This window comes from Hydra vulgaris, chromosome 11 (assembly GCF_038396675.1).
Source record: "Hydra vulgaris chromosome 11, alternate assembly HydraT2T_AEP".
NCBI lineage: Eukaryota > Metazoa > Cnidaria > Hydrozoa > Anthoathecata > Hydridae > Hydra > Hydra vulgaris.
The window spans coordinates 37488583-37515459 of NC_088930.1; the positions used below are offsets into that span (position 1 = coordinate 37488583).

Genomic DNA, 26877 nt, shown 5'->3' on the forward strand with positions numbered 1-26877 from the left:
ATGGTTAGTTAAAATCATTTTTTACGAAAAAATAGGGTTAAGTAGCACTTGAATTAGACAGCACCGGGTGTATTTCGTGAGCAAATGTAAAGTTAGTCATTCAAGCCAATTTGTTTAGATAGTAAGTACCATGGGTAAGCAAGGCAGTTGTTGATGAAACTGAAACAAACAAGATGTTTGTTGACCAAATCACGAAAAAAGCGCAACTTTTTTATGTGTTGAAGCTAAAGAGAGGATTAAAACGTTGCATTTTTTTGGCAAATAAGCTGCCTCAAATCTGGCAGCACCCGGCCAGTTATCAAGTATTTGAGTTTTTACATAGGCTTTAAAGTTGCGGTGATTGGAGGCTGGGAACAAAAAAGCTCCAAAATTTTTGCTACACCTGCCCCAAACGTGAGAGCAACAAGTTAATAAAATATTTTTTGTATTGTTTTTAACTAGACTTATATTCATCGATAATTATTAAGTTTCATAATAATATCTCTAAGCGTTCAAAAATTATGACCATATAAAGTTTAAACCCCCTCAATTTGAGGGGGTTGTAATTTTTTTATGGTCATAATTTCTGAACGCTGAGAGATAATACTATGAAACTTAAAAATTATCTATGAATATAAGTCTAGTTGAGAATAATACAAAAAATATTTCATCAACTTGTTGCTCTCACGTTTGGGGCAGGTGTAGCAAAAATTTTGGAGCTTTTTTGTTCCAAGTCTTGAATCACCGCAATTTTTTGCAAACCCTCATTATTTGATATAGGTATAAACATAAAAATGTTTGAAGTTATCTCCATGTCTGGAAGTTAGCTATCTCAAAGATCACAAAAATGCTGGATCCGCCACTGCTTTATATCATTTGTACTGTAATTAAATTTTTTTTTTTCCTTTAAGAACAACTGAAAAAAAGAATAGTGCAAAATATACCTTAATTAGTATAGTTATTAATCCAATGCATCATGTTTAAAGTTATCAACCTTTTAATATAGAAATGTTTTTAAGTTCTATTTTTGCCATTTCTTTCGTTCTGTTTTCATAAACTGGTGTTGTATATTTTATATTTTTATTTTAAGGATTATATATTTTATGCAAATTTAATGTCTATGTGTAATATTATTTTTTTATTTTTTTTAGTTCGATATTGAGGTTATATCCTTCTTTGTTATTTATGTTTAATTTGCCTAATGTTAAAATATGGTTTAAATGTAGGTGTGTTTCGAGACAAAAATGTAACCTTGAGGGAACATATAGGTGTAGTTAAAAATAAAATATCAAAAAAGTTATATATAATGTACAAAGCTAAGCAGTTATTAAATCAATTTTAATTAAAAAAAGTTTACTTTTCTTTTATTCATTGCTACTTAAGTTATGCGAAAATTGCTTGATGCAGCACTAAAGCAACGAAAATAAAAAAAAAAAACTGCTTAGCAAACAAAAACAGATATATAAGGATAGTTTCAAACGTAGATCGCTTCTCACACACACAAATACTACTTAATGAACTCAATATTCTAAATGTATATAAATTTAAACCTCTATCATATTCTTGTTTTCATGTTCAAACTTGATAAAAATATATTACCTATCTTATTTTATTTAATTTTTAAAAAATAAATCACATATACCCTACTGGATTTTCAAAATACAATAATATTCAATCCAAAACTTATTATTCCGCAATAAAATTCTTTATTGTAAAACGAGAACCAAATTTGTGAAACATAATACTAAATAATGAACTAATAATTAATTATTTTCTTTACCCAATTCAAAGCAAAACTTAAGCAACTACTTTCGTTAAGTGAAAATGTATTAAATTTCTACTTATAAAGCTTCTTTAAATTAGGAGTCTATAATAATAGTTAGTTAATTAATTAATTTAGATTATTAATAGATAATTAATCAACAAATGTACGTAATTTTTTAAGTTTAAACGTTGCAAATCTCTTTATTGTTTTATATTTTTGTGTACAGACTGAGAGGTTTTTTCATAAAAACAATCAAGGGCTTTTCCCAGCAGGCAGAGCAATGTGACAAAAACGCGTATTTCGCATTACTTTTGAGACGTGACATTTAGGTGACTTTTTGGTCCCCATGAGTTTCAAAGGCACCAAAAATATTTGTTAATTGCAATAATTATGCTTTAAAGTTGCGAGCTTTTGAATTCGTTTAAAAAAGAAAAGAACAACGTCTAGGAAATATTTTATACATATTAAATTACATAGTTTTATTAGTCAGTAAATTAGTTCTTGACATAAACATTTTATATTTGCAATAAATGCTGTATTTTTGTTCAAATATAATTCTTACATCGAATGAGTAAAAGTTTCAAACTCATCTGCTTCCAGCTTAAAAAGAGCATGCTTCAAATTTTATTTCATGAATCAATCGATATTTTCTCCCATAATAGCTAGCGACACCAAATTTAGCTATAAAAAAACAATTAATATCTTAAATAATAATTATGAATATTAAATAATTTTTTAGTGTTGCCAAGGGGCGAATTAAGTGATCGCAAATTGAAAACTCCCTTAAAGTTTCTGGTCTTCAAATTTTGTTTTTCTTGAAAACCATTTTTGCGTTTTTTTCGGACCATTCGTAACAGTTTTACAAATTGTGGATTCAAGAAGTTCATGCTAGTAAACGTTTCTGAAGTTTTGTAATTTTTCTAAATTCAAATAACTTATTTTGATCATTTTTTAGTTATGTTTGTTATTATATTTATAAACTAAAATATGTAAATAATAAAAATATTGTATTAAGATAAACATATATATTATAAAAGAGTTTGTAATTATAAGTAGTGAAATGAGGGGCAAAATGAGACACTTAAGCTCTAATTTTTCTAATACAGACCGTCTAAGAACTTTTGAAAAAAAAACTTGATATTTTTCAAATCTTCTACCATCCTACTATAACCTTACAAAATATGAGTTGCAAAAATGCAGTGGTTTGGTCACCAAAGATCATTTATTGACAACACTTATCCAGTCTCATTTTGCCCCGCTATGTGGAGCAAAGTGAGACAGATTTTAATAAGTAATTTAAATAAATAATGATAAACAAAACAGCTTTTTAAGAGGTTTAGCAAGATAAATATTTTATAATATAATACAGCTAATAATAATACAATATATATAATCAAACAAATATAATACACAATCAAACTGTAAATAGTTAATCATATAATCAAATACACTATCACTAGTCACATAAATCACATAATGCTTCACCAGTATTAACAGAAACTAATATCAGTTTGAATGAGCCTAAGTTGTATACTTTAAACATTGACTCTGTTTCAATACTTTTGCAGCCATACTCCATAATCCATTACAAAAACATTTACAGTTTTCAATACCTAAATTTTTAATTCTTTCTTTACTATTTCCTAATGCCTATTTATTTTTTATTTTTGAACTTTTTAACTTTTTCTTTTACCTTTTTGATTTTTCAGAGGATTCAAATCGTGATTTTCTATAATGCTATTATTATCTGTGATTCTTCTCCTTTTCTGGGTAATAAAGTAATCTTTGAAATAGCTAAAATATTAAAAAAGCAGGGTATTACTATATTAAAATTAATATTTTCTGAACATCTTGATGACAAAGGTAATAAGATGCTTGAATTAACTTGTAAATCAATTTTATCAGATTTATGCAAGTTGGCATTAGATCTTTTGTCATTGTTAAACCTAATGTCTGGGATTTTATCCCGACACAAAAGATAAATTTCAGATGTATGAAAGCCAGAACAGGCAACTTCTACAGAGGTAGCTTTATGATATGCATTAGAGAATATACCTCTAAGTTGATCATTTGTTATTTTTGTCCAAGATGCTCATGTAACCATGATCCACATTATATATTATAAAAAGTTTTAAGCGGTTTAAAACAACAGTTTTCGTTACACCTTCTTCACCACCAGTTACAGAAAAAACACAATTTTTTCGTTTCATTGTTACAACTTTGACAGATTTATGAACAGTTTTAATGCCTAATTCATCACAGATAAAAGTTTGATGAGGTTCAAACTTGTACTTTTTCATAACAGCTTCTATATCATTGAAATAAATGTTCACTGAACTGCTGTTTAAACCATAAGCACAATTTAAGGACAACCCTTAAGGCTTTCTGATTGAAAGGTTAGGATGTCTCTTTAAAAACCCGCTTACAATCTTAAAAAATCTCTTCCTGCAACACCATTATACTTATTAAATGGATGAACTATTATGGACTTTTCAACATACTGGCAACTCGTTGAACATCACTTATAGACAATGCATTTCTTTTATGTAGTTAACTAATTAACTTTCAGTATCATTTGCCAATACTTAAATTTTAATGTCATCTCGCAATAATTAAATGAACCAAGTTATTTTTTATGCATAATAGTCTAAACTCTTTAATTTTCTTTAAATCCTTCTGTGTAAAGCATCTTTATTTGCGATAAATGTCAAAGGAGCTATTCTCAAAGAGATTTCTTTTATTTTAACATAACGTGCCCTACTCAGAAAAATTGCAACATTCAGTTTTTCTTATAGTTTCTAACCATATTTAACTTTCTAAATAAACATGGGTGATATCGGCAAAATAAAAAAAAACAAAACGTCTCGTTTTGCCCCCCAACATGTTGGCATCGAAATTGTGTAATTTCCTGACAATTTTGTCATAGAAATAAAATATCAGTATATGGAAGTGAAGGAGCAATGCCTAAAGATGATAATAAAACACTAACTTTAAATATAAAATTTTTTTCCACTCCGTAAGATAAAAAAACACTGAGAAAAACTAAAACAACATCACATCAAAAATCGTAATTGTCATACAGCCAAGAGATGAAATGGTTGTCGTGCTCTTCATCTTCTTCATTTCAAAGTGACTTTAAGAACACGATTAAACTTTTGAAAGCCATTAAAACAATAAACTGCGAGTTTAGGATTGTTATAAATGCAATCTGTCTCATTTTGCCCCGCTGTCTCATTTTGCTCCGTCTTATCCTAACACCGTTTTTCTTTTCTTTTTTATTATAGAATATTAAACAAGTATTCATATTTTTATTTACTTATGTAATTTGTTATGAATAAGAAGAATATAACATTTAAAAAAAATGTTGTGGTTCAAAATTCTCCAAATATAAAAAATAACAATTACTACTATGCCAAACCATATACGCATATAATTTATTTTTAATGACTTTTATGTTTTTACGACTTTAAAGTGCATTTTGAAGACAGTTTTAAATATAAAAAATAATTTAATAATAAACTCAATCAGTACGAATTTTATGTAAAAAAATATAGCAAAATAAGTTTATACATCAGATTTATCACTATCACTTTCTCTTTCTAAATCTGATATTATTAATAGAGAAAGATCGATATAATTTGCATCGGCAGATTTTTTTTCGTTTTTCCGGATAGCGATGAGGAGCAGCAGATAGTTTTCTTATTCTATCTTTAAACTATGCATCTAAAGCAGGAGTTGGGTTTAATTTCTTGATGCTGCATCCTTCTTTGCTTATTCGCAAAAGAGATACAAGACGATCACGAGATAGTTTGTTTCTCCAATCCGATTTTACTCTGTTAATGTCAGAAAACATACTTTCTATAATTATATATGATGTAAATATATTTTTCCACGTTTTCAAGTAGTATTCACCTAACAAACTTTTTAACATTGGAAATATTTAACTTTTTAAAACAATCCACTCATTAAAATTTTATCAGTTTTTTAATTATATAAGACTTCTGGAGTAAATATACAACATGCCTCCCAGGACCATGGCCGTAAAGAGGGGAGCTCAGGGGCTATATTGTCCCGGGATCCAGTATGTTTAAGGGCCCGTAAGAAAAAATAGGGAGATAAAAAAATATTTTAGCCAACTTGGCATTACATGGTGCCTAATTTCAGCCAAGGTAGGGCCCACAAAAAAATTTGCCTGGGGCATGTCTTGGCTCTTTACGGCCCTGCCCATGCCCCCCACTATTTGAACTATAATGGTCCCCGTCGCCCATGTGTAATTTATTCGTAGAATAACTTTTTTTTTGAAGTATTTATTTCTTATTCTTAGCCAATTTTGGAAGTTAAAGTTAAATATGGCTAACGGATTCTAACAGAGGGAAAAACAAGTGAAGCATTTAAAAATAATTACCTGAAGACGTTATTGCGTCTATATTATTCATAAAAGTATTTACCTAAAGACGTTAAAATGTTTTATTAGAAGAAATTTCTTAAAATTAGAGCCATTACTAGATTGCCTTCACGGCCCTCTTAATCCGGTGTTGGGAGAGGGAAAAAACAACAATATTAGGGACCCTTTTTCAAACTTTAGAGGACCCTTTACTAAAATTGACAATTTTTTTTTAGTAATAACTAATAATATAAGATTTTTAAAATTTTGGGGCCTCAATGACAAGTTTAAGGGAGTGCTCTGCCGCCTATGCTACGGCGCTGTTTAATAGAAGAGGGATGTTTTAAAGAAAAAATTTCTTTATACTTCTATGATAAAAAAGTTTTAAAATAAAATAAATTTTTTTTTAAACATTACTATATTTTATTCTAGAAAGGAATATAAAATCAGAGATTGCAATCTAACTAAGTTTTTCCACTCTGATCAATGATGTATTATATAAATAGATGTCTAACATCGATCCGCAAAGTAAAGCCGCTTTTTGCCCTTTTTACAAATGGCGGATTAAATTTGAAAACAAATATTTTTGACGTTTCTTTTCTTAAATGAAGTAAAAATATTTTAAATTTAAATACTATTTACGTAAAAGTGTTAAGCGAAAATTATAATACTTGTAAAATAATAACTTATGATTCCTAATTTTATTTTCGATTAAAAAGGAATTAAAGTTTTGAATAGAAAAGTAAAACGACAAACGCTTTTGAAGCATTTTTATGAATTAAAATACTTTTTAATAAACATAGGTTTATATAATAACTTTTATATGTATTTTATAATTGTTAAAACTTGTTTTTGAATTATCTTTTATTGGGAACTTTTGACTTACATTTTTAACTTTTATTCCACACTTCGGCTTCAACTTTTGGCCTTTTTACAAATGGCAGACTATTGTAATAAACAAAAAAAGCGGCTTCATTTTTTGTCTAATAAAATCCCGCAAGTTAAACATCTAGTTAAATAATATATGATTGCACTCTGATTTGTTAAGTTTCACATTTCAAAAAAACCCGCCTAAATCTTAAAATCAACCAAAAAATATTATAATAGAGTTTAAGTTGCAGTACCGCTTGTATCAATGTTTTCGTATATTTGTAAGCACTTAAGAAGTTCGTTGTGTGATGAAGTTGGTGGTTTGATGCAGGTTTGATCATCAAAGCTACATACATAAATTTCAAATAAATCAAAGTTTGATGTAGGTTATATTTAATGTACTTTATTTAACTTATTTATATTTCTTTAAATTTTTGTCATATAACATTAAGTACTTGATTCCTGTATTTGCTTTCTCTGTATTTGTATTTACCTAGCTATATAAATACAAATACATAATACAGTGGTTAATCTAGCTAGATTTACAGCTGTTTTATAAAAGTAATACTTTAAACATGTAAGATATGAGAGTCTTAATGAAATTAGTTATAGTTGATTTTTAAGATCCATAAAAACTGAGTTCACGGTTTTTTAAGGAACTAAAAATTTAAAGACCAGAATTTTTTACGGAATTTTTGATTCGCAATCACTTTAACCCCTTGGTTGCTATTTGTTTGCTTTGATCTAAAACGTCATTAAAAAGTTTTAAAAAAACAATCCTACATACAATAAAAAATATAAACAAATAAAAAAAGTAATTTACCTTCTAATTTTTCATATATCGAATTTGTTGTGTCTGTATTTTTTCATATATAACAAATTAATTTTCTGCTGTAAAAGAAAAAACAATATAATAAAAAAAAAGTTTATACACTGATTGCTAAAAGATAATAAAGGATATAAATAAATAGCAAAAAAGTTGACAATAGCAATAACAAAAAAAAAAAGAAAAACAGAAATCAAAGACTCAAGTTAAAAAAAAATTGTATATCTATATAAATTTCATGTACACATCTCAAAAGTAAACAACTGATGTGTGTGGTGGTGGGATCAATATTAGAGAAAAACATTCCTGGAATCACCGTATGATAAATTCTTATTAAACAATTCGTTTCCTCTGTTTTCTATCTTCTTATATTTGCACAAGTTTTGTACATTAACTTACTTGGTACAAAGGTGACTGCCCACCAAGTTGCTTTAAATAGCTGACCTACAAAGCTGCCCACCAAGTTGCTAGTTGCTTTAAACGACTAACCTACAAGGTTTTGAACTACATTAGCTGTTATTTCAGAATGCTCACAAAAATTTTGGAAGAATAAAGCAGTTTGCAAATATTGTAATTGTTACCAGATTTGTTACCAGCACACAACATTATAGTGGGGATTTTATATAGTTTGCCTTCTCCTTGGTGATATTTTTTATCTTAAGGCTCTTTTTGCTGCAGAAACCTTCACCTACCCCAAATTATATATAATATATTAAGTATAAAACTAAAAGTATGTATTATAAAGTCAAATTAGGTCACTTATAAATTATGTCACTTATAAATTGTCATATTAGGTCACTTATAAATACCAGGTTCTGAAAATTCAACTCAGAATATAGTTGCATACACCAACAAGTCATGAAGTAAATGAAATATTTTCAACAGGGTACTTTAGGATTTCAGCAACGCCCAATAAATCAATGTTCAAACTCTAAATCAGATATTGCAATTGACTAAAGTTGAGTGAAACTTAAATACTGGGAGATCATCTACATTAAAAGATAAATAAAATTCAGCTTGAATAGGAATGAAGAAAAAAACCCAGATGTTCTGTGCGTTCATGATGTTAAAGATAAGTTAAAATGTTATAATTAAAAAAAATAATACATGCATACATAAATATATTTACTATGTTGGTCGACTTTAAATTTTCCTATGAAAGTTACACAGGCATTTTTTTGTTAAGCTTATATAAAAGACCAGAAAAAACCTTAAAATTTACTTTTTTTTTTTTAACTTAATAGGCTACTGCCCCTACCAAAACCCACAGTGGATGTATATACACTCCTTACTTGCTCTCCATAATCAGTTGATGTTTACTTTGCTGCATCTATCTCTAACCCTACCTCACCCCACATTGTCAGTAAATGTATTTAAACTCCCTGCATGATTTCCCTAATCAGTCTATGTATGTACTTATTTTTATATTATATTTTCATTGTTTATTTATGTTTTAGCGCCGCTGCGCTGAAACATAAATAAGCAATAAAAATATAATTTGAAAATAAATAAAATTAAATTAAACAAGCAAGATTAAACAAAAAAAATTTTTAAACATAAAAAAAAAAAGTATTAAACAGTAAAAAAACACTCTGAATAGGAAAAACAAAAAAAATTTCATTATTTTCCACAAGTTTTATAAGTGTGCATTTTCATTATATTTTAAAAACTTATTGAAATTTTTTAATATTAGAAAAAGACTTAACTCGGATCCCCTTATGTGGCAAAGTTTGATTGAACAATCTTTTCACTTTGTTTTCCATCACAAAAAACAGTAATATTTTTATCTCGTTCACCTACCTTCTTTTATACTTAAGTCTATTAAATCTCGTGTAAGCTTTATTTCTTCTGTCAATTTACTGTACTTCTTATTATTGAACAAATAACTTCAATCTGAAACGCTGCTTGTTTTGTCTTTCTTTTTAATTTTACCTTTTGTTGCTAATAAAACATTTTCAGTTTTAAACTGTTGAGGGTGATGTGAGTTTTAAAATGAGTTTATCAATTTGAGAAAAGTTTTCAATGTCTTTACATTCCAATTCTGACACTCTACTTATTATTAGTAGAGTGTACTAAGCAGTGGTAAAGTCTTACTAAATAATTATTTTTTAGGCTGCTTAATAGAAACATATTATGACTTTTAGAAACATATTTGGCGCCATACCAATGTATTGATTAGTTAAAACAGATTTAACTATTAAACTTTTCTAAATGTTAAAATGTTTAAATAAAAACATGTCTGATATCTTTAATTGCTGGCGTGCGTCTATACCGTACAGTAATTTGTTTTTAAATTATTATAAGACTAAAACAAAAAACGGTTACTAAAATAAATACAAAAAATATTTTAGCACGTTACTAATCGAGGTTTTTATTGCGAATAAAGAAAGTTCCAAATGTAGCTAAAATATATTGAATCAAATCTTAAACAAATATTATTATCTGTTATTAAATAATTATCTAAAATAATTTTTTTTTTTTACAAACCCCTAAGCTGGTTAATCAGCTTCCATGTTTTATTGATAACAAAATCTAGTTTAAAAATTATTGTATTTTGTTATATTTTTTTGAATCAACTTTTTCATACATTAACTAAAAAGGTGCAAAGGTGACTGCCCACTAAACAGCTTTAAATAGCTGATCTAGAAAATGTTGATTTACTTAGTTGTTATTTTTGTCAAATGCGCACAAAAATATTAAAAGAAAAATATATTTGCAGAAAATATATTTTTTATTGCATACCCATACCAGATTTATTTGGCTAAGGAGCCTCAGCGTGGTTCCTTAGTAGTGATAAAAGCATCTCACCTAGGAAAAGGAAAACTGATATAAAATCACTACTTTTATGTTGAAATTTATAATTTTTTTTCTAGGAAGTTGTGGAAATACTAAACCATGGGGCGAGAATTTTATTTTATTTATATTTTGTTGGATTATGCAACTGGATTCTGAGTTATCTTACAGTAATTTGCAAGATAACTCAAAATCTTACAATTCAAATTGATAAATATATACCTTCAAAACAACGTATTTATTTGTTACCTAATTTGACAATACTTTGTTATACATAATTTTAATTCTATAACTATACATAGTATAATAATTATAAAAATAAAAGTATGCATAACAAAGTATCTATATCTATTCAAGCCTAATACCCAAATATACCAAAGTGATATGTATAACATCTGATATAACATAAAAATTTTTCAAATCGTATAACATATACACACATATAAAGAAACCAATAAGCTTCTAAGGATTTCTTACTTACTACTATTAAACTAATTATACTAGATGGACAAATTAGAAAGTCTAAAATGATGTATCATCAAGTAGAAAAAAAGCACACCTTGTACTAGAGTTTGACCTTTTTTGTGTTACAATCCGAGAATCATCTTGAATAAACGAATCCAATTGGATCTACATTTTTGAAGAAATTTATTGTCTTTGTTTTAACTGTTTCTTTAAACTTGGATATTGAATTCTGAAATATTTACGTGACTTTATTAATAATGTCTTAATTGCATTGCGACGTTATAAGGGATGTTTGTATACTAATTAGGAATTTATTTTTAAATTATTTTAAAACTGCTATATAAAACTAATATAATATGATAAAATTAAAATAAATATAAATTAATAAAATGAAAATGAAAACTATAGCATAAAAAGTAATAAATACAGCAAAAAATTTTTTTCCACGTTTGTAATCACAAACGCCTTAAAAGTGATTCGTTTTTACAGCTAATAAAAAAATGTTACGAATGGCACTTTTGAAAAAAACATAGCGAAAACGTAATTTTTACGTTTTATTCACGTAAAATAGTCACCTTGATGAGGTCACCTAAAATACACGTGGTCGATACGTGAATAAAACGTTGCATGCCTACTGGGTTGTTTCTTTTGAATAAAAAAAAGCAAGATGTGTTTGTATTATTTGTAATTTCTGAACAAGGCTGATAGTGTAATTTGTATAATTATTGAGTTTTCAGAGCTGCACAGTTGTGTAACAAAATCTAAGATGTATTTTTTGAAATCCGGTGATAGCTCTATTCCAAGACCTTCTTTACTTTTTAACTGACGACATATTAAAAAAAAATAAAAAAAAATGGCGGGTTAGTTAAAGTTGCTTAACAAGGTGAGTTAAGTTTTACTTTTCTAAGATTAAACTTACAAGTAGTTAACAATCTGTTTGAAAAATTTCTTAATTTCTTAATTGCAAATGTATTTTTTTGAGGTTAATCAACAACTTTTTAATAACTTGAATTTAATATTTGTCTTTTAATAAAATATTTGTAAAATTCAATATTTAATTGAAGTTTTTAATTTATAAGAAATTATAAGTAACGTAAAAAAAAAAAGTTTTGTACTATATAAGAAAAAAAACTTTTACAGAAGCTTTCTCTGAGTTTATTTTCTTTATTACTTTTGAGAGTGTGAAGTAATGCAAAGTTTTTTAAAAATTGTCAGTCAGTGTTTGGCATTGTTTCTTTGAAATAGAAAATCTATATAACTATGCAATAAATAAAAAATGTTGAATCAGAAATGTACTGCAAACTTTTTTATCAAATAAATAAAAAAAAAAATAGCAAAATAAAGACGTTTGAAAGAAAGAGCCAGATGCAATAGTTAGTCCTCCCTTATTTAAACTTAATTTAAATAAGTTCCATATTATTTATAATATGTAATTGTATTATCTCCAATTTTTTCAATGGAACGCTGTTGAATATAACATTTCAATATTTAATTTAAAATTGTAAATAATATAAATTTTCCTATCTTCTAAATCTTCAAGACATAAAAGACAGTCATGGTTATCATTTACTTCTACATCAATATTTAGCTGCAGCACAAGCTTAGCATGTTGAGTACGTACTTTTACAATAACTGATTTTGCTGTTATAAAATTAGTACAATCTGACCCTTAAAGTAATTTTCTATTTCCACTTTCTAAAGCATTTTTTAATTGGAATAGAAGAAATCCAAGCTAAAATTACATATTTGTTTCCACTTGATAAAAGATAGCAAGACAAATCAATTAGGCCACGACAAGTATGTAAAAAGTGAATTGCATTGAATCTTTTTTAAGCGGGAAAACTTGTTTACCAATGTTGGTTTCATATTTTCACCCATTGTTGCAATAGCAAGAAACTTTTTTAAGTTAATGTCATCTGAAGATCTGATTACAATTTGGGATTGATCTCTATACCTACAATTTGCACCGGCACATTTAACATTCACTATTTTCCAAAAATCTATAATCAACTCAAAAAAATAATATACCATTAACACTTTCTTGGACTATTTTAGGATGAGTTTTAAGAGCTGCAACTGTCTCTTCACTAAGTACTTGTGAATAAGTGCTTACTTTGGCTGTTCTCTTGGTTTAGGATTTATCGATGTTTCAGTCAACATAAATAACTTTTATTATTGGTTTTTTTCAAGTGTATATAAAAAATAAAATCTCTCTAATTTGCAATGTAAGATGTTTCATTATAAATAAACTGCAGCTGACCAAACTTTTCTGTCAGCCAATTATTTCTTATGCACTTCAAAAGATAGACATAACTAAGGTTTTCCATATACTGTTTTAAATCTAGAAGAAAAGCTTTGGTTAACTTTTTTACTATCAGTAATAATTGCAACAACTTTACCATTACATTTAGAACTTTCTATGGTGTCTACAACTAATTTGCATTGGTCTACTTAGAAATATGATGTAAGATTACTAACTGGTGAAACTCTTGCTTAAAATTTAGTTCCACTCTAAAGAGTTTTGATTACATATGAAAGTACAGTAGTAGCTAATTTTTTTAGATAACTAACAGTTTTTCCAAAAATATTTCCACTTTGATGTAATAAAACAGCTTTTACATAAATTTCATCTATTAATAAAACACAATTTCTTTTCTTTTTCCTGAAGGTTTGATAGACACTTTGGAAGACATTTATCAGATCATTTCACACAAACTGACATTGATATGTGAACTGAAAAAGCGTCCAACACCAAAAAGTCAAAAACTTTTGTTCATTGCAATGACTTGAAAAAGATTTTGAATTAAGTTCAACAGTCTCAACAATCATTCTCTGACAACATTGTCAAGCTTGATATTGATGGTGGAGATGGATTCCTGAAAGTCAGTCTGGGAATAATTGACACAAGTGGTATCAGTAACTCTTCCCCAAGCAAGCGATTGCTCACTGCACCACATGCCAAAGATAGTGGAGTTAAACGACAGCTTTTGGTTGCAGTTGCAGAAGACTCTATCAGAAAGAGCTTTAGAGACTTTAAATCTGCAGGATTTTATTGGACTTGAAAAAGGCACAGTTTTACAAGAATGTCATTTGTATGCCTTTGATTGACTTTTCTGACCAAAAGCTTGTTTTTGATCTCATACCTCTAAATTAGCTACCTGATGCTTGGGGTTGTCAACCACTTGTTTAAGGCCTTAAGAAATATTTGGCCCAAAACTGATGATTGGCCAAGACTCCTAAACAATCAAACACAACCCCATCATGGATGTCAATTTGCTAGCAATGAATGCCACAAACTTTTGAAGAATGTTTATCTCCTTCAAAAACTAGCAGAAACTGAGTGTGCATTCCAAGCTATTGGTATTATTTATGCCCTTCGAAAACTTGGAGCAGTTGTAACTGCCTGCTTTAAACAAGAGCTTGATCCACACTTTGAAGTGAAAATTGATGCATTTTGAACCTCATATCTGGCTTTGTCAAATGTTTCAGTGACGCATAAGGTACATGCAGTCTTCTTTTGCAAAAAAAAATGTGTGCTTTCATTTTTGTGTCATGTGCTTATTGAATAAAACTTCAATCGCAATTTTCTTGTACGTAATTTGTTAATTTCAACTTTTACAATTTTGGAATCAGGAATGTGTGTACTTTCATCCCTCCAAAGGGTTTTTTCGGGGAAAAGCGGGTTGACTTTTTTTTTAAATTTTGTAATGGTGAGCCATTGGTCAGAAGACTCACATTACAATCTAAGTCATGCGGTTCAAACAGACAAAATTAAAATGAAATATATATATACATATATATATATATATATATATATATATATATATATATATATATATATATATATATATATATATATATATATATATATATATATATATATACAGCTATGCTCAAATGTATGGAGCACCCCTATATTTTATTTAAAATTCAAAAGTAATAACAAATAGTAAATGTGAATGTGTTTATTTGATACAAATTATTTCAATTCAACAATATTATTTAATATAATTAATATTTTGTAGCACCTCCCTTTGCCTTGATCACCGCACGTAGTCTTTTGGGCATGCTGTCCACAAGATCCTTACATACATTCGCTGGTATTTTTTCCCATTCATCCAGAATTTTCGCTTTAAATTCTTATTTGGATTTACATCTGTAAATTGACAACTTCCTCTTCAAAATAGACCACAAATTTTCTATGGGTGACAAATCTGGAGACTGGGGGGGCCACGTAATGAGGGGAACTTTATTTGTTGAAAACCAGTCCAAACTTTTTTTTGCCTTGTGGCAAGGAGCGTTATCTTGTTGAAAATAATATTGAGGGACATCTTCGTCAAATAATTTCAATATTGATGGCTCCAAAACTTCATTTAGCATGGTAATGTAGCGCTCTGCATTCATCCTACCCTCACATAAAAATATTTCACCTACGCCACTGGAGGCCATGCAACCCCAGATCATTGTGCCACCACCGCCAAATTTGACTGTAGGGATGATACATTCCGGCTCAAATGCTTCGCCTGGTCGTCGTCTTACTAAGGTGCCTCCAGGTTGCCCGAAAATCTAGGTCAAAAAAGTAAAGGAATACAAATTTGATATTATAAATTTCAACATGTAAAATTTCAGGTACTTAAAGGAATAATTTCGAAATGATATTTATTTTTTATTTTTTGGTTACACCGTAAGTCATAATGATGCCTTACCTCTATATTTGATTCGTCTGACCAAATAATTTTGGCCCAATCTTCTGATGACCAATTTTGGTGCTGTTTAGCCCATTCTAAACGAAGTTTCTTATGGTGCTCAGTCAGAAATGGTTTTCGGCGAGCCCTTCTTCCATGTAAATTACCTTCTTTTAAGTATCTTCTAACACTTGGAGCAGAAATTTGAATTTTTCTGTGCTCCCACAGATCGCTAACCAAGTCTTTAGAAGATTTGGTCCGATTTCGAAGTGAAATCCTGTTGAGGAAACGATGGTTTCTAGGAGAAAGTATACGTTTTCTTCCCGTTTTTGGTCTATTTTCGTATGAACCAGTTTCACTAAATCTATTTATAGCATTTTGCACTGCTTTCCTTGAGCATTTCATAATTTTTGAAATTTCCACTTGGGAATGTCCTTGTTTATGGAGTATCACAATTTGGCTTCTTTCACTCACAGAAAGTTCGCGTGTTTTACTCATAATGAAAATAAATAAAGAACGATAAAAAAAATCACTACTTTTAAACAATAGATAATGAGCGGCTGACAATAGTTACGTTTAAGATAAGAATGAAATGAATATCTTAATTCGACAGAATTTATACTAAGTGAGTATGTAGACAAGTTAAGACAAGTCTAATCATGCCCAGACAAGCAAATTCAACATGCATTAAATGATTTACTAATGCTTAAACGTAAAAAACAAATAAAATACCATTTTAAAAAAAATTCATCATGTATATCTCATTTTTTAAACACAAATATATTTAAACAAATAGGTGCTCCATACATTTGAGCATAGCTGTATATATATATATATATATATATATATATATATATATATATATATATATATATATATATATATATATATATATATATATATATATATATATATATATATATATATATATATATATATATATATATATATATATATATATATATATATATATATATATATATATATATATATATATATATATATATATATATATATATATATAGGTATTAGAAAGTAGACATTCAAAAAAAAACGTATAATATTACAAAAATGTAGATGTTGAAATAATTTCAACAAACTGCATATTCTTGCCCCCAACTTAACAGGTAACATCGGTTAAATAATCAGAGTAATACATTTTATTTAAACTATTATAAGTAAATATTTGTATTGAAGTCATGAATACTCATAAATATTATTGTTTATTACTTTATTCGAGTATAATAAGCAAACAATTTGTATAGCTTCTTATCTCTAAATTAAAGATAAGATTGAATATTTAGAGTAATTTAGAGTCTAATATTGTAATATCAATCAAAACCAATAAAAAAATTATACGAGCGTGACTACCTACAATCAGTTGTTGTAATTTTAATTAAATATTCCAAGAAAATGGCGGACTTTAAAACGACACACTTTTGTCTTGGTTAAATAAAGAATATTTTTGTTTTACTGCAAAAAAAATATTTTCTATTGGCTAAATAATTGAATTAGACTTGAATGTGTTTTCAAGACTTACTTCCTTACAACTACTGAACTCAAAACGACTGATAAATACACTCTAAAAAAACTAACGCCAAAATAACAAAAAAAATATAACGCCAGAGTTGAGCAAATATAACGCCAGTTATCTATTATATTAGCGTTATATTAGCGTTATATTGGCGTTATATTGCCGTTATATTAGTGTTATTTTGGCGTTAGTTTAATCCGTTATATTTGCTCAACTCTGGCGTTATATTGGCGTTATATTGAAGAGAAGATGACCTAACGGCAAATGCGTTATATTTGGCGTTATATTTATTATACTGATACTACTTATACGAGCACATTAAAAAACAAGAACAAAAACGTTTTAAGATAATAATCACTATATAAATAATTTAATTTACTATGATCAGTTAAATTATTATTTTATTTTCAGTTAAATTATTGTTATATGTATTGGTTGTGAACATATAGAAATGTAATAAAATTAGTAAAATAAATTAAAAAATAATTGCAACAGTGTCTAAAGTTTACATATACAATTTATAAGCATTTAAAAAATGTATAATATATAACCTTAAAATTGGGTACAAGATGTTGACACCACTCAAAATTACAAAACGAAAAAAGATAACCAATATATATCATGTGTGTTTTATAATATATTTTCATTTAATTGATCATTTATAAGTATTTTAAAAAGGTATAACCTTACCATAGTTACTTGATTTTGATGCCACTAAATAAAGGTAAAATATATATTAAAAAGGTATAATATATATTAATTTGAACAGTTGTTTATAACTATTTTTCAAAGATATAACATTACTATAGCTTCTAAGTGTCGATGCCACTAAAGATATAAAATTAAAAGAATAATAAGCAAATGACACCTTAATAATTTATCGAATATAAACTCGTATTGAAAAGATACATGTAACTTTAAATGCTACTAAATGCTGTTGCCACTAAAGGTTACAAAATAAAATAAACAATAATTTAAAAAAGGCATCTTCTTTTACGAAGTCATTTATAATCATTTTGAAAAGATACAACCTTATCATTGCTAACAGATATCAATGCCATTAAAGACTGCAAAATACAAAAAATAACAAGAAAAAAAACATCTTCAAAATGTCATTTATAATGATTTTGAAAGACATCATCGGTAAGATTATCATTGAAAAAATACATTATAAAATAGGGTATAACATAAAATCATAAACATTTTAATGGTTATTTACAGATATTTTAAAAAGATATAACTTTATCATTGCTACTGATGTCACAATTGCCCTTGATATCACTCATAAATAAAAGAAAAAAAGAAAAAAGAAAACAGGCAGACAACCTCATTAAAATATATGGATTATATACTTACAGTGAAAAGATACTTGTGACTTATAGTACCAGATGTTGATCCGTCAGTAATAAATGCTGCAGCCACTAAATAACACAAATTAAAAATTTGTATAACATATATTAATTTAAATAGTTGTTTATAATAATTTTTCGAAAATATAACATTACCATGGCTACTAAGTGTCGATGCAACTTAAGAATTTAAAATAAAAAGTCTAAGATGCAAATAACACCTTAATAGTTTACGGAATACAAACTCGTGTAGAAACATGCATGCAGCTTTACCACTAGTGCTAAATGCTGTTGGCACTAAAGATTACAAACTAAAATGAGCAATAAAAAAAGATATCTTCTCATACTAAGTCATTTGAATCATTTTATTTATGATTTCCTTATATCATTTATATGTCATAACAATCATTTTTGATAAGATATAACCTTACCATTGCTAACAGATGTCATTAAAGACTACAAAATAGAAAAGATAAAAAGCACAAAATTATCTTCAAAATGTTTAATTTAATTGGTTTTTTACAACTATTTTGAAAAGATATAACTTTACCATTGCTACTAGATGTTGACGCCACTAATAAATACAAAAAAACAAACAAGTAAACAACCCCTTTAAAATTTATAGAGAATATACTTGTAGTGAAAAGATACATGTAACTTTACCACTGGTACCAAATGTTGATAATACTTGAATCTGTATAATAAAAAAGTTGATAAGTAAATGACACTTTTAAAATTTATGAAATGTTTACTCATACTGAAAAGATAAGTGTAACTTTACCACTGATACAAAATGTTGTTGCTAACTAAAGATTATTAAAAATGTTTAATTTAAAAAGTCAATGAAACTAATTATAAAAAGATGTAATATATAACATTATTATTGGTACAAGATATTATTCCCACTAAAAAATACATTTTTTTTATAAAATGTACTATATAACCGAACCAATAACATCTGCAGATGCAGGTACTATTTTTAGGGTTATAAAGTTTTTATATTCATTAATTATTGGTATTTAGTAAAACAAAAGCATAAATAATATCACACACACAGACACAAACACACACACAGATATAGATTGGAGTCAATAAAAAATCTTTTCTTCAAAGCTATATTTATTATTTTACAAGGTCATACAGGTTATGGTTTATTAAAATTTTTAGGACTTTCGTAAGTAATTTTAATCAAATTTAATTATAAAATAATGTGAAGTTTTTGTTTTTTTTAAGATATTATCAGTTTTGAACATTTGTCAACAATATTATAACAAAAACTCAAAGACCAAAAACAATATTAAGACTAATTAAAAGAAATTAATCACATTCTTAATTATAAGCTATTGATTTGTAGCACATATCTTGATGCAGCCTTTGATTTGTACGGATATTTAACTTTTAATATGGTTTCTTGGAAAATCCCGAGTAATTGGGCAAAACAAGATGGATAAGATAAATCTTTAAGATAATAAACTGCTACAATAGCAGCTAAAACCTCTTCCATGCATGTTAATTGAGAACTACATAATTCTTCTCCAGCTCGTGAACGAATACCATAAAAAAAATCCTTTATCACTACCTGTGGTCCATACAATGAGGGCAGAGTAAGTTCCTCATCAATGCTATCAGACTAAAGGAAAAAAAATAGAAATGTTTATGTATTTTATATAAAATAAACATGTAATTAATAATTTTAATAACCAAATATGAAACTTATACTTTATTTTGTTAGAAAGTCAGGTACAACCAAAAATAAAACATATTAATAAGATAACAAAGAAACTTTCTTTTTTTTTTTTAATTCACCTCCTCAAGGCCGAGAAGGCAACTGTAGATGAGGAGGCTACTTAATAGTGGTTATAACCCTCTCTCAACTCTATAACTCTGAAACACAAACCTTGACGAACAAGGCTGCTGCGCAGAAAAACAAGTTGAGTGCGGTTACTACCAGGGATGTGGTGAGGATTGAACTCGGAACCTCTTGCTTATGAAACGAGTGCTTTACCACTACACCATTACCGCATTTTAACTTATTTTTACTAACATGTGATAGCAAAAAAAGAACAGCTTTGCTTTTTTTAGAAACAAACATTTTTTGCAGTTCCATTATGCTTGAAACAACATTCACATTATCACTAAATGCGACCTTAAGAAACCATCTAGAATTAGTAAAAATATTTTCATGTTGGGGAAAAAACCTTTTAAGTTCTTCAATAAGAAGAGATGGAGCTATTCGAAGTCTATGCGGAATTTGATCGAATATTTGATGATGAAATAGGCTTCTGTTGAGGATGCTCAATACAGCAACAGATGGAACAGCTTTTGCAAGTTCATTCTGTAATAAAAATAATATAAATAATTAATAGTTCAGTAACATTTAAAAAAAAAAGATATCATTGATTAAAATAGTACTTTGGCTATCAATAACATCTTTTGTATCAATACAGAAAACAAATCAATTGTAAACTAACTGTTAATACCTTGAGCTCTAACTCAGCTTCAGTTATTGATAAAACTGGTTCAGCAAGTGTCGCAATATCTTTGATGGCTAAACTATTATTCCCTCTAGCTAGTTGTAAAAATTTTGAGGAACTTTCATTCATCTTAGACCATCTTTGTTGACGGAGATTATTGCTTATCTGCCGAAATAATGGTTCCTAAATACAGAAATAATGGTTTCTAAAACATAGGCTTTAACCAAATACAATTATTAAACAGTTATCCTTTTTTCATCAAATCTAATCATTGTAATTCCATAATCAATTGTTTTGTTCAAAACAAGCTTAACAAAAAAAACTACCAAAACAATGGAAACCTCACAAATTAACCAATCAAAATCGATGAAAAATTCTTTAACAATCTATGGAGATTACATATTGTTGTTACATTGGATGTGTGCTTTGTTTTATAAACCAACAAGTCAGACACAAATTTATTAATAAACGCACGTTAAGTTGGTGAATGTGAATGGCAGAAAACAATATATAAAAGCTATTTCAGGCGTTGTCTAAAGCATTTTAAGCAATTTACATACACATTAAACTATTTTAAGCAGTAAGAAACTTCGGTTGAGCAGTTTTTTTGTTATTATTATTATTAACAAAAAATTTTATTATTATTAATACATTTTTTATAAAATGAAAGAGTTACAACAAGAAAAAAAAATGTGGAAAATTACTTATAAAAAACATACCCATTCATCCTTGAACTCATGATAGAGGTTTCTTAAAGTAGTCTTGGGTCACGAGAAGAACTCTCTGTTACCAAATGGGTCATTGCCAGTCACCTTTAATGCTGAAAATTGAGTAAGAGCATTCTTTAGTTCTTTCATAACATAAACGTTATTAACTCCATTGAGAAATTCTATAACTGGCTTAGAAAAATAAGTTAGCAGAAAATCCACATCCGATTGAGGAAGTTTGACTTTAGACATGTAAAAATATCCTAATTTTAAAACCTTATTAAAATGAACTTTTCAATCTCAACATTAAAAAGTAAAATAACAACATTAGAAAATAGTAAAAAAGTCATTTTTTACAGCAATATTTTATGTATCACATATAAGTGAAAAAAAAAATTGTTTATAACATTTAACAATACAACTTTTTACTGTAAAACTTTAAGTTGAGTTTATTAAAAAGTTGAAAGCCAGAGAGTTACTCAATAAAATGTTTCATAATCCTAGATTAATACTAGTATCTTATTCAACATGTTAGTAGATTTAGCACAACTAATTTTGGTTGTACTATTTTTATATATAAAGAATATCTAACTATCCATCATAATAAAGTCATCTAGTCTATAACACTATAAAACATATAAACTTTTATTCAACCATTTAAACTTCTATAAGTGGTTTAAAAACTAAATCTATCAAAATATATTAAAATCTAAATCTAGTAAAAGATTTTATATTTCTTTATCGCCATTACTATCTAATAATTACAAAATAAATAAAACAGAGTTTTAGTATTCCTAATATTTATTATTATTTAGCTTTTAGTGTATATATAAACTCTTTTTAAAAACTTTGATGAAGATTGGTTTAAAATATGATCTTGAACAGTCTTAAAGATAATAAATTCCACCAATTTTATTGCATTTGCAGATTTGAAACACTAGTAAAAGATAAATTTCGAATAGCAAGTGGAAATACAAGGATGACATCATCAACTGATAGTGTAATTGTGCACCATGGAAACTGTAAATTCTCAGGAACTACAATATTCCTTGAAGAAAATGCAAGCAATCTGCAGGTGGAATAAACGTTAAAATGCACAATGTTTAACTTGATCGTTTCAAAAGTCTCTTTCCAGATTTTGATATTATTTTAGTGATTTGATGGAAAATAAGCTGGTCATTTTCAAAAACAGTTATAACTGATCCAATTTTATATAAAATGCCATTAATTTTCGCACTTTGTATTGCTCCTTACATATATTTTAACTCATCCTCCTCACAATAAATATCAGTTTTAATCATACCTATTGAATTAAAAAATTGCGCAGTGGTGTTTGCTATCATTGCCTTATATGCTGTGTATGGAATGTTCTTAAAGTTAAAATGTCAATAATTTTTAACCACTTGATGTTTTCGCTCAAAAGCTATGCACATGTGCTCTCTTAATGGTCCTGATGTAGATGCCTGAACTGGATAGTGTTTTAGGAAATGAAGCTTTGGTATAAATCTAAGAGGATATAAACCCAAAAATAGTTCATGATGCACAGCAATGATTTCTTTTAAATCAGTAAGATATTTTTCTGATATCATTGGAGACATACATAGCTGAACTATTTGTATCAACTTTAGCAAGCATTTAAGATGTTCATTATGAGGTAAAAAATTTTTTAATAAAAAAAAAGGTAAAACTCTTGTGAGAGTCAGTATTTGACCACTTCCAAAACTTCCTTTAATTTTACATGTTTTTAAAATTAGTCCAGGTTTTTCAATCCCAACTGGATAGATAAATGATTGTAGCCATGTATTTAGTGATGATACTGTTATAAAATTACTTTTAACTGCATATCCAAGAAACAGTTCTAACTGAAGAGGAACAACACCTTCTAAAAGATCGTGCATAGGGTCAAATAAAATTTGTTTGGTTACATCAAATAATGGAATTGATAAAAGCACACTTGAAGAGGATATCCCATAATATTTTGACCACTTAATTCTATCTTTAGGTCTTAGTCCAGAATCTAACTCTTTTAATCTAATTAAATGTTCTTTTAAATCACGTATAGAACATTGCTCGTGTCTAGTGTTTGCATACATCTCCCCTCTTGTTGAATTACACACTCTGCAGCACCTAACAGTCTTCCTGCTAAACCCTTCTTTAAATCCACCAATGGCATTTGCAGCTAATGAATCGCCAGAAAAATAACACAACTCACCTGTTATTACTTTAGGAACTCCTAATACTGTTAACTCTATCCCTGTCGTAAGTTTTGACATCACATCAAAAAAATCACATAATAGCTCACAAAGGAAGAAACTGTCTTTCCCCATCTTGCTACCTGTAAATGCTAAAGGAAATATGGTTGATGTTCTGCCACGGTATTTTGCAGGAATATTAGGAATTTGAAAATACATTGCCCAAAGTTTGTGTTTAGATTGAGCTTTACCAATTGGATTTGTGATACCGAGATCATCACTGTAAATAGCTATACTAATTTTATGATCAATAAATTTAGCAATCTCAGGAGATTGAAGTAAAAAAGACAATGTGTCTAAAAATGGTACAATACAACCTTGTTTCTTCAGTCCAACAGATTTAACTAAAGGCATTTTGAATACTTTCACAAAATACTTCTCACGACAATTTTGAGATGATAAAGTTTCACAGCAAGATTTTAGTTAAGAAACATTAATATCTGGCACTGACAGCATTTCCTTTAGATGCAAAAAAAGTGAATCTAAAATGTTTTGAGAACACCTGTGCTTACCTTGAAGATGCAAAGCTTGAAAGATATATATATATTATATATATATATATATATATATATATATATATATATATATATATATATATATATATATATATATATATATATATACATATATATATATATATACATATGTATATATATATATATATAACATATATATATATATATGTATATATATATATTTTATATATATATATATGTATATATATATATATACATTATATATATATGTATATATATATATATATATATATATATATATATATATATATATATATACATATATATATATTTTATATATATATATAAATATATATACATATATACATATATATATATATATATATATATATATATATATATATATATATATATACATATATATATATATATATATATATATATATATATATATATGTATATATATACATATATATATATTTTATATATATATATACATATATATATACATATATATATATATATATATATATATATATATATATATATATATATATATATATATACATATATATATATATATATACATATATATATATATATATATATATATATATACATATATATATATAAAATATATATATATATATATACATATATATATATACATATAAATATATACATATATATATATATATGTATATATATATATATATATATATATATATATATATTTATATATATATTTATATATATATATATATAACCCATATGTACATACATTTATATAGGCCATATGTATGTCTATTACAAATTATAGAAATACATACAATAATTGTATCTATAATTTATAATATATGTAAATACATATAAGTTATTGATATAACAACACAAATACTTACTTTGTTGAACAAACGCAAACAAATCGGAATTCGCCACAACTATTTCGCTACGATTTTTTAAGTAACTTTTATAGCTTTCATATTTTTCTTATTTTAAATATATAACTCTTATATTTATCAAACTTTATTATTATGTTTATTTATTAATATAGTTATCACTTCAGAGATTCTTTTCAAGCGTTTGGATCAAGAAGAGCCTAAGAACGAAAAAATATAACGCATAAGATAAGGGATAAATATAACGGATAAATATAACGGATGAATACATCGGATAGACTTTACCATTTTTAGGGAATTGATCAAGCATACAGAAATTATGACGCACACAAAAAAATATAACGCCAATATAACGCCAATATAACGCCAATGTAACGGATAGTGTTTACTTTTTTCAAAATCATCCTTTATATTGGCGTTAGTTTTTTTAGAGTGTAAATAATAAATGAGTTTTGGATGCGTAATTTTTATTCAAAATTATTGATGGCGATACTGATGCAGTTAAAAAATATGAGTTGCTGATCTCTCGTTATGAAAGTCCTGCTGCAATAACTTTTTTCATAAGTGTTTTAAACAGCTTGAAATTATTTTGCAAACGCAATTATAATGTATTTATAGTTGCTATAATCAAGAGGTTTATTAACTAAATAATAATTTTTTTATTTTAGATACATTTTAGTTTAATTTAGTTACATTTGCTTAAGAAAGTGGGTTGAATAGAGCTGGGAAAAACCATTGCAAATGTAATGTCGCGACGTTACTAATTTTTAATGTCAATAATAAACATGAATAGTACAGGAAATTTTGGAAAACTTTCATTCAGAAAATCCTCTATATGCAAAGTTGTTCTGTGTAGTTCCAATTTTGATTTATGAATGTACATTTAAAATGCTAACCATTTTTCCCAAGTTTTTTGCGGTTACAAATCAGGTTACGAAATCAGACGATCAGTATACGAATGTAGAAGATGATGTTGCACAAGAACAGGTGTATGATAAACATGCGGTAGACGGTATTCTAGGAAGATTTTTGATAATACATAAACCAGAGAAAACAGTGATCCAAAATATATGTTTATGAGTTTATTAATTTTATTTGTAATCTTTAACTTAATTTTAATGTAAACTTTTGTTTTCTGCTTATGAGATTAAATTAAAAATTTTATAAAAATTGTAAATAATAAATTTTCGTCGCAAAAAGCTGATCATTTAATTTTTTTTAATTATCGAAGCATAAACTAATGTAGCGCACAAATATTTTTTCTCTAAATCCCAACTATACGAAAAGGTTTTATACAACTTTGTAAATATTTTTATAATATAAAAGTATAGTATAAGTAGTATAATATAAAAGTTTATAAATATATTATAATAGTTATGAAAATTATAAAATATAAGGCTAGATCTTTTAAAACTTTAT

General features: G+C 27.1%; 2 protein-coding genes and 1 long non-coding RNA gene across 5 annotated transcripts; all 3 read right to left on the reverse strand.

Moving 5' to 3' along the window:
* Positions 1-2186: 2186 nt before the first annotated feature.
* LOC136087625 (uncharacterized) lies at positions 2187-12146 on the reverse strand. 2 transcript variants are annotated; one of them, XR_010641944.1, is made up of 4 exons: positions 11177-12146; positions 8224-8313; positions 7822-7889; positions 2187-2425 (listed from the first exon to the last, which is right to left on the reverse strand). It is a non-coding gene; the product is annotated as an uncharacterized LOC136087625 (long non-coding RNA). The 2 variants fall into 2 exon arrangements; XR_010641943.1 differs by having other exon boundaries at positions 8224-12143.
* A 6660-nt stretch (positions 12147-18806) lies between these two features.
* Positions 18807-25597, reverse strand: LOC136087626 (uncharacterized). Of its 2 annotated transcripts, XM_065810980.1 has the most exons (6): positions 25462-25597; positions 21844-21944; positions 21131-21307; positions 20548-20985; positions 19976-20280; positions 18807-19344 (listed from the first exon to the last, which is right to left on the reverse strand). In XM_065810980.1, exons 3-5 carry the CDS (start codon positions 21251-21253, stop codon positions 19984-19986), a joined length of 858 nt encoding a protein of 285 aa, XP_065667052.1. In that variant the 5' UTR covers positions 21254-21307; positions 21844-21944; positions 25462-25597; the 3' UTR covers positions 18807-19344; positions 19976-19983. The 2 variants fall into 2 exon arrangements, with proteins under 2 accessions (XP_065667052.1, XP_065667051.1); XM_065810979.1 differs by lacking the exon at positions 18807-19344 and having other exon boundaries at positions 19895-20280.
* On the reverse strand, positions 23217-24437 carry LOC136087014 (uncharacterized). Its single transcript, XM_065809518.1, has one exon. The coding sequence runs from the start codon at positions 24435-24437 to the stop codon at positions 23217-23219; it is 1221 nt and encodes a 406-aa protein (XP_065665590.1).
* Positions 25598-26877: the final 1280 nt, after the last annotated feature.

What these genes read in the sequence shown, in the direction of transcription:
- LOC136087626 (XM_065810980.1), bottom strand. Translation starts at nt 21,253, where the DNA reads ATGAATGAAAGTTCCTCAAAATTTTTACAACTAGCTAGAGGGAATAAT. An exon ending in AAGCTGAGTTAGAGCTCAAG is followed by an intron (nt 20,986 to 21,130) that starts GTATTAACAGTT and finishes TTTTTATTACAG; the next exon opens with AATGAACTTGCAAAAGCTGT. An exon ending in CAGCAGCCTTGTTCGTCAAG is followed by an intron (nt 20,281 to 20,547) that starts GTTTGTGTTTCA and finishes TTTTTCCTTTAG; the next exon opens with TCTGATAGCATTGATGAGGA.
- LOC136087014 (XM_065809518.1), bottom strand. Translation starts at nt 24,437, where the DNA reads ATGCCTTTAGTTAAATCTGTTGGACTGAAGAAACAAGGTTGTATTGTA.